The sequence below is a fragment of the Fragaria vesca genome, linkage group LG3 (genome assembly GCF_000184155.1).
Source record: "Fragaria vesca subsp. vesca linkage group LG3, FraVesHawaii_1.0, whole genome shotgun sequence".
Taxonomy (NCBI): Eukaryota; Viridiplantae; Streptophyta; class Magnoliopsida; order Rosales; family Rosaceae; genus Fragaria; species Fragaria vesca.
The window spans coordinates 13,937,412-13,946,690 of NC_020493.1; the positions used below are offsets into that span (position 1 = coordinate 13,937,412).

General features: G+C 38.6%; 1 protein-coding gene across 1 annotated transcript; it reads left to right on the forward strand.

The window, feature by feature from the left end:
- Nucleotides 1-3,758: 3,758 nt before the first annotated feature.
- LOC101291037 (homeobox-leucine zipper protein ROC2-like) lies at nt 3,759-6,097 on the forward strand. Its single transcript, XM_004295750.1, has 5 exons — nt 3,759-4,277; nt 4,396-4,500; nt 4,808-5,008; nt 5,102-5,273; nt 5,790-6,097. Exons 1-5 carry the CDS (start codon nt 3,759-3,761, stop codon nt 6,095-6,097), a joined length of 1,305 nt encoding a protein of 434 aa, XP_004295798.1.
- The last annotated feature ends 3,182 nt before the right edge of the window (nt 6,098-9,279 follow it).

Sequence of the window (9,279 nt, forward strand, 5' to 3'; positions counted from 1 at the left end):
GGGTATGTGAGGGGTTAGGTGTCGCCTCTAGGTTAATAGGATGTCAGACTAGAGAGTACTCTGTTAGTGGAATTTTAAATCTTGGTGTTCCATCTTGAGTTAGTGCCTTGGTTAATTAATGTCGCATTTGACTTATACTTTGGTTTAAGTTTTATGCATGAGTTAACCAAGGTTTGCTTGATTCTTAGGTGATGGATCCTCCGCGAGGGAGAGCTAGAGGCCGAGGTAGGGCCAGAGGGGCCGGTAGAGCCAGAGGGGCAGGTGGGGCCAGAGGCAGAGGTAGGGCTCCACCTGTGGATGACTTCTTTGAGGACGAGGTAGTGTTGATCGTCCCATACACTTCGATTACCCCTACGTGCCTCTGACCGGGCACATACTGCTGCAATTTTCCTTCTTTCAGTCAGCCCTCAACTGCTCTCTTTAGCTCGATGATGTTATTTATTTGGTGACTTGCCTCCCCGTGGTACCCATAAAATTTTCCTGTGTTTTCTTTGGTGAGCCTCGAGGACTCGGGGAACTTCCTAGCAGGGGGAGGTGGAATGACAGACTTCTTCTCATTCCATATTGCCTCGTAGATGGCGTTGAGCGCTGAGAACTGCTCTTTTGCTGCCGGCGCCATCCTTATATACTCGGTATCCCGGTAGGGGCCCTTTGCCTTCCCTTGCGCGTTATACTGCTTCCCTGCCTTCCTCCCGTTCCTCTCTTTATGCCTCTTTCCAGAAGAGTACGAGTTCGGCTCTTTCTCTCCCATCCAGGCCCTGACCTCCTAGACCACTTGCACCGGGGAACCCCTCCATTCGACCTTCCTTTTCCCGGTCGAGGTCCCCCCATAAGTGTCATGATTTGCCTGGGCATGCCGGACCGCCATTTCCATAAGCTCGTCGTAGTCTTACGGATTTTCGATTTTTACTGCATAACTGAACTTCCCGGGAAGCAACCCTTGAATGAACGCCTCCTCTGTAACCTTTTTGTCAAAGTTCCTAACTCTAGATGTAGCTCCTTGCCAGCGGTTCACAAAAGCTTTCAACCCCTCTCCCCTATCTTGCTGCACTTTGAACAATTGGGCTGTGTTCTGCCCGTCCATCCGTAGAATGAACCTATTGACAATAACATGTCTGCTAATTTTCGGAAGCAATCGATCGAGTTCAACGGGAGCTCGTAGAACCAACTGAGCGCTTCCCTTGCTAAAGTTTTCTAAAACATGTTGCAGCATATTACATCCGAGTATCCTTTACCATTCGTGTGAGACTTGAAGCTATCAAGGAAAAAATGGGGGTCCAAATCCCCGTTGTAGCTAAGCTTCAACGGCTTGGTTGTGTTCGATCAGACGGACTGAGTGATTGCTATTGTGAACGGTCCCCCCCTTTTTTCGAAACTCACGCGGGGCGGATTACGAGTCCCCCTTCTCTCAGCGTCCGAGATTCTGTCTGCCAAACTCGCCACGCTATCCTAGATAGCTCTTACAGTTTCTTCCATCTCTCCCGGCCTTCTAACTTGGATTTCCAAGATTGGTTCGGGTAAGGGAGGCGGTCCCTCATCTCGCATTTCATTTGGGAACAAATTTGTCCCGATATGCACGGTCCTACGGTTCGTACCCACCGGAGCGCCCGTCTGCCGAGATGTGGCCGCCCGATCCAATTCCGTCGCACGATCCAACGCCATGAGCGTGACGTTATCCTTTTCTAATATGTGCTCCCTCCCGGAGGCTTCCTCTCGATCCCTTACACTTTGTCGCTCCGGTCGAGTGATTTGGGTCCTCATATCTTCCAACATCTCAGCTACCTCTTAGGGATTGAGGTCTCGCGGCACATACTCTGGTGTTTCATCGCGCGGAGCTCTTCTCGTGATTCTTGAACTTCCCCCTGCTGTCTCTGTGGTCCTTCCGTATATCATCTCCCTCTGCTCTTCCCGTCCCGTATCCTGCTCATGTTGCTCGGATAACTCAGTCATCGAGTCACGCTGGCTTTTTGTAAAATTTCTCACAGAGGGCGCCAAATGTTTTCGTACAATCCCGGACAGGGTTGCAGAAGCTGATGGGGTGCCTGGTAGGAGACTGGCTATCTTCCCGCTGACCTCTAAACAAAAGGATGACCGGGGGCTTCCGGTCTTTCCTCCTCCGATGGTTAAGTCAGTATATGCTAATAGAATGTAATTATTAGGGTAGTTATGATACCTGACAAGCTGGTGGTTGGGCCATATTTATGGCCCATAGTGGGTTCTCTTTACTTGAAACCCGATGTGGGACTTCCACCTTTGTTTGTTGTTTCAAGTGTAGACTTCCCTATGCCTTCTGCAGTCTTTCCAAGCCTAGCGTAACCACCAAGGATGGGCCTGGCCCACCCTACTTATGGGCGGGAACCTCGGGGCGGCCTCGGCTGTGGTGGAATGTCTGCTGGTTTACGGACTTGGGAGATTGTTTCATGCATAACCGACTACAGTCCCAAAATTACTGCAAAAAAAAAAACAAAACAAAAAACCAAAAATTTGATGGGACTGGGAAGACGGGAGATGGCGCGAGCAACGACGTGGGTGACGGGCAACAGGCAATGATGACAGACAAAGCAATAAAGAACCAAGGATTGAGAGGAATGACCTAGGGTAGACGTGTTGCAGGTCAATTATTTTTAATCTTTTATGTCATTTAATTTATTTTTTTTGTCTGCTTAGGTGAACTTCATGGTAGTTTCATTTTGGTTGCTTTCGGGATACCTAGCTTAACTTATTTTATCATTATTCTTGCGGCCAAATCATGTTTGTAATTACCATTTTTTTGTTGGTTATAAACTTGACCAAATATAATTAATTCAGCACCACCTCAGTCCCGCACTCTCATGAAAAAAGAGTCATGAGTGTGCAAACCCTAACCAAACAGCACTACACGTGGAGACCTCACATTTTCACCTGGCAGCTGCGCTCCAACCAGTCCAGCACTCCAGGCTATATATGAACCAAGACCTAAACCCTCTTCCATAGACACATTCCAGTCTACAGTTTTACAGTCAATTTCAGTGATCTTCATCTTTCATCTCTAAGTACGTCGTTTCTAACCCTAAATCACTCTTGAATAGATTTCAAACTCACATCGCAAGTATCTTTTTTCTAATTTCCATTTTCTTTTCCAATTTAATTTTGTTCAGATCTAAAAATCTTAGGCTAGTTTGATAGGGTTTTGCATATGCATGTTACAGCTCAAAATTGACGGAATAGAGAACTGACCGGCAGTAGAATTACGAACCCAGGAGTTGTTGGTCATCGGGAAAACATAAATTTTTCTGAGAATTTTGAAGAAAGAGAACCTAGTGATCATGAGATCCATAAGTGAGTTCTCTTTCTTCAAATGAGTTAGCTATGGATGATAATATTATACGACTGTTTCTAGCTGTTATTTTTATTTCTTTTCAATTTGTTCTTAGTCATTTCTTCGATGTGATTATGATTGTTGTTTCCCCTCAGCTTTGTGGGAGTGCCTGCGAATTCAAGAAGTGAAATAGCGGATGGATCGGAGGTCAATTAGGTTTAAACTCCAGAGAGGAATTACAGATAAAAAATATATATTGGGGATAGAGATTTGAAGAACAGGGGCTTAAGAAAACTTAACCTATCTTAATTATTCACCTGCAATATTTGTGTTCAAGATTCTTCTTGTGTTTCATTTATAATCCGAAGGTTGAAATGGGATTAAAGTCATTAAAGTGATCGAGTACGTTTAATATTAACTTACATTTTAATCCTTAATTTTTCCGGTAATTTGATAGCAGATGGACAGCAGTACTTCCCAAATTGAGATAGACATGAGGATACCTCAAGAAGCAACAACATCTCAGCAAGTGAATATGGGGTCAAATGTCCAGGTTGCAAGCAATATTTCCAGAGCCAGTGATCTACTCATGGCAGTAACTTCAAGCGCTGAAGTCAACAGAATGAAAATCAGCGAGTTAGCTTCGGATGCAATGGAAGTGCTAACTAAATTGGCCCTAGCTCAAGAACCTCTATGGCAGTGTAACATAGAGAGCAATACTGAATTTCTTAGTGATATCGAGTATCTGAGGGAATTCGGACATATAAGTGCCTCACTGATAGAAATAATTAAAATGGTTGAGGTGGGAGACTCTCAATCTGAGCTGCCGATTAACAATTCTGAATTTTTAATGGAAAGTGAATACAGGCCAGTGTTGGCAACAAATCAACCTGGAAAACCAGTTAGTTCAGAATCGTCACGAGCTATTGAATATGTCAAAATGAAAGCATTCAATCTTGTTCAATTGCTAATGGATTTGGTAGGTTGTTTTTCGATTAAGCTTATTAAACCTAAATATTTGTTCTTGCAGCTGAAAAGTTTGAATAAGAAACATGCATGAGATTAATACTGACTGGCTATATTATGTTTTTGTTCAGGAGCAATGGCTACTGGTGTTTCCTAATATTGTATCTAGAGCAAAATTAGTGGGAGTATTATCATCAACAAGAGTTGAGGGCAACTATGATGGAACTCTGCAAGTGGTAATCAAAATGGCCCCTATTTGTGGTAATAGGGTTTTATTTCATCTTAGTGTAAAGTCTTGCATACTTTATTTTCATCAGACAAAGTTTTCACCACAAACGATTATTGTGATTTTACGATTGCTAGTTTCCAGAAAGAATCTAAAGGAACTAGCTACCATATTCATCAGTACACATATATTTGTATCATTCATTGGAGGACTCACTGTCATGATGATATGAGGGTGCTAGATTGATATTAGTATTTTCGAAGAACCAAGACTATTAAAAGTATATACTCAGTAATATTCATCATGGCATTTTGCAGATGACAGCTGAGTTTCATGCACCCACACCACTTATTCCTGCTAGAGCAAGTTATTTTGCACGGTACAGTAAACAACTGGATAGTGGAATGTGGGTTGTTGTTGATGCATCCTTGGAGAAATTGTTTCAGCTTCCATCTACTAACGTTCGAAGACAACCGTCAGGATGTTTAATTCAGGAAATGCCAAATGGATGCTCTAAGGTAACAAATTGAGGAATTTCCCTACATGATTATTTGATTGAGAAAAAGCTATATTCAATCTTCGATAAATTTCTGTTCATGTACTGCTCGTAGGTCATATGGGTGGAGCATGCTGAAGTGGATAACAGAATGGTTCACAATATGTTTGAGCCACTGGTCAGTTCAGGTCTTGCATTTAGCGCAAGGCGTTGGGTTTCCACTTTAGTTCGTCAATGTGAATGGTTGGCAACTTTGAATTCCACAAGCCCTCCTACATCTGATCGTGGTAAGTAATTTGGCAGTTCATTTGACTGTTCCTTGCACTTTGACTAAAACTTAGAGCCAAATGAAAAGCTGAAAGCTAAAATCGAAAAGGTTACCAAAAATTCTTTTTTAAATGTCATAGCTGTATGTCGAGTCAAATAGATATACGTTTTTCTAATTTAAAAAATGCTAGGTGAAACACATTTTTGAGTATTGCCGGTAATCTATGACGTATCACATTTACACTTCAAACCTGCTATATAAACTTTCAGTATGTGGAGTAGCTAACTAGCTACATCATAATAACTAGCTGTCACATAGAAACTATTGGCTTGACTGGGATATTTGATCTGATTCTTGAAAATTATTCATCGTCTTTAACTAGCCTATGAGCATATGATATCAGAACATTGCTTAACTTCTATCGGGTTTCAGACAGTCATCTGTAAACGTCTTCATTCTGAAACTTCAACTACATTAGATTTTCATAATTGATACTTACAGTACTAATGAACTTTTATCTTTTTCTTCTGAAAAGTGTTCATATCGCAAGCTGGAAGAAAAAGCTTGTTGAAGCTTACGGAGAGGATGATGAGAAGTTTTGTTGCTGATATTAGTGCTTCTACCGAAAACAAATGGAGGACATTACCTGTATTTGGTGCCGAAGATGTAAAGGTCACAACTATAACTAACTTGAATGATATTGGAAAGCCTCCAGGTACCACCTTATCATTCGCAACTTCTGTCCATCTTCCAGTTCCAAGAACTCAAATATACAATCTGCTTCGTGATGGTGAATCTCGATATATGGTATGGACAGTACAATTAAGGTTGACATCAAATTAATAATAATAGATAAGCATACAAATTAATCCTTGATCAAATTGGAAAGCATTGAATTTCTTGTAGCCAAATATATCACTAATAATAGTAGATAAGGATAATTTAAATCCTCTATGATAGATTTTCTAGGTAGAAGTAGGATTATAGAAAGATATCACTACTACAGATTTGTCAACACACAACGGTGTGGAACACCGTTGTGTGACTATAAGTTTTCTGTTGTATATCTCGGGCTTGTCTGATTGAATCTTCAGACAAGTGTGAAAATCACCGTTGTGTGATCACATTTTGCTCAACAGTTCAATACTTTCGTTGTATAAGTCGCTGCGCAGATCGATGTCATGCACGGCATCAACAAGTCCACTCAGACAACAAATAATAAAACATTTTCGTTGTATTTTTACCCTTTCAGACAACTGTTGGTTTTCATTTCTACTGTTATGTGTTTTTCAGTAAGCTACAACGTTTTATTCCCTATCTTTATTGTTGTGTGACGTTGAATAATCTACAACTGAAATATTTGGACCGTTGTATCACACAATAGATATATATAGCATTCTACTTTCTTGTTTGATGAGAATCATACAACAGTTGCATTTTCATGTGGACAGACTTTGTTGATCAAGTTTTACACACACAAGCATCACGAAAGAAACTACTGCACAAATTGACTGATACCATAAAACATTGCATTTCAGCTTCCATATATATCATTCAAGCTTCCACAAACAACATTACAGTTGAATAATAAACTGAAAACAAGCAACTAGTTAAGCTCCTAGATAGTCTTACATGTCCAAAAGCATTCCAACATGAGAAATGCACAAAGTACGTACTACCATATAGCTGTTCCGAATATATAGAAACACCAAGTTCAAAAGCAAAGTACTACCACATACATATAGAAAGCACCAAGTTCACCAAAATAGACCAGATCATGCACCCTACAGGTATTTGCTGATGATGAACGCCCACTCATTCCTTAACACATCCAAATCATCTTGGGTGTAGACAAGTTTGTTTCTCCTGTCCCACTGAAAAACATAATGTTAAAGTTAGACATGAACATGACATTATCCCGAAAATATTATATTTCCTCATTTAATACAACAATCAAATAGTTTGATGAGCATATTTCCTAACGGCTAATTTCTAATGGCTTCTTGATTGAAACATCATCATCTTCCAAATTGATTGAAACATGATTTTTAGTAGATGGTTTAGATGCTTCAATATTTTCATGTTCAATCATCCATTTCTGCTGAAACCTAAGTTCTGCGCAACAATGGTCAAGTGCAAAAGTATGCTTTTTTTTATCTTTATAAACATCTTTTGCTTCCAGAACCTGCATTATATAAATATACAACAACACAAATTTAACTATATACTAAAGTATGGTTTACTGTTCATAATCACTGTTCACATCACATGAATAGTGCACGGACGATTTTGCCCTTACTTTTGGTGGGTGTGATTCCGTTTATGCCCTCTATTTCTAAAAAACCACGAAATTACCATTAACCCTAAATATATGATTGTCTTCTATATAATTAGTTGTGGGTTGGGAAGTAATTTTTGAACTCTTATCTTCATTACCGTGTCTCAATTTTTTATTTTTTTCATAGATCTCACAAAAGGTATTGTTATCAAAGTCAATCTAAAATAGGGTAGTGGTATCATAGACCAAGGTTGAGCAAGTTTATTTTCTTAATTATTGAGGTGAAACAATTTTGGTTCTATTTTAGCAACGGAATATTAATTGAACTACATACATCTTTGATTTGGCCAAAGAAATTATCTGGTTGCAAATCAACTCCTAATTAACAAAACGTATTAAGTTAATTTAAATATCGTGTGATGAAATGCTATGTTATATATACTAATGCAATATATTTGGTTTTTGTTTTGTTTTGTTTACTTTTAATTTACTTGGTTTCTCATCTTTGGTTTTAGTTTTGTTTACTTTCAATTGAGTTGGTTCCTCATTTTTGGTTTGGTTTTTATGTCAGGTTCTCATCTTTGACATTTTGAGATAAGTCTCTTTAGGAGCTTGATATAGATATTCTTTTCAGTTAATTAATCACTTGCTTTATCTGTGTGTGTGTGTGTGTTTTTTTTTTTTCTTTTCTTTTCCTTCTATAGTATGAAATAGATCTTTAGAGTTAGTCTTTTTTTTTTTTCCTATCTTTAGTTTCCTATAAATCAAGTTTTCTAAAATTACGTTTTTGGTGAAAAACAGTTAAACAAATAGGAGCATTTTGTACAGTCAAAACTGGAGCTATATTTTTGATTATACTGCTCCAAATAGGTTGTTTTGCTTTGTGCACTTACAAGACATTTATTATTTTGGGTAGGACACAACACTAGATGTTTTGTTATGTAGTGTTGTTGCTTTTGTAATAGCTCCATTATTAGAATCATATGTATATGTGATATACAATGTATTGAAGTTCTATGAAATACATATCAAAAACTTTTCCATCAATCAACTGAATCATTAACTAGCTTTATAAATATACACCGCGCCAAGGCGCGGGTATCAACTCTAGTATATAAATCACACAAAACAAGTACTTGCTCATATACATACAATATAAAAAAGTGCTGATATACAAGACTGCATTGCTGTCCTCAAGACATGTACTTGCTAAGCTATGCTTAAACTGAGCTGTAACTTTAAAAAAAAAAATGCAACTGAGCTGTAACTTTGGAAAATCATAACTAATTTTAGAAAACTTATTTTCAAGAGATTCCAGTTCTAAAACGATCATTAAGGTCTCTACTCAAACTTTCATGAAGACACCAAGTTCAAACAACTAACCAATTTATACAGTTTTCTGAAAGAAGGTAACTGGTCAAAATCTCAGAAACACTGATCTGCAGAATTTCCTGATGCAGACCCTAAACTTTGAAAAATCATAACTTAATCTACAAAAATCGTTTTCAAGTGATTCAAAATCTGGAATATTGAACCTTAAGATGTCTACTACAAATCTCTTGAAGAAACCAACTTCAAATTCCAAATGAAAATTATACTGTTTTCAAACGAAAGCTAACTGATGCAGAATTTCAGAAACAATGTTTCAGATTTGCAGGTTTTGTTCTTGCCTTAAGTTTAAACACACAGACCTAACTCTAAAAGCTGGAGAATAATGAAACCAAACAAAGGCCTTGGAATTGACTGA

What these genes read in the sequence shown, in the direction of transcription:
- LOC101291037 (XM_004295750.1), top strand. Translation starts at nt 3,759, where the DNA reads ATGGACAGCAGTACTTCCCAAATTGAGATAGACATGAGGATACCTCAA. An exon ending in TGCCAAATGGATGCTCTAAG is followed by an intron (nt 5,009 to 5,101) that starts GTAACAAATTGA and finishes TACTGCTCGTAG; the next exon opens with GTCATATGGGTGGAGCATGC. An exon ending in CCCTCCTACATCTGATCGTG is followed by an intron (nt 5,274 to 5,789) that starts GTAAGTAATTTG and finishes TCTTCTGAAAAG; the next exon opens with TGTTCATATCGCAAGCTGGA.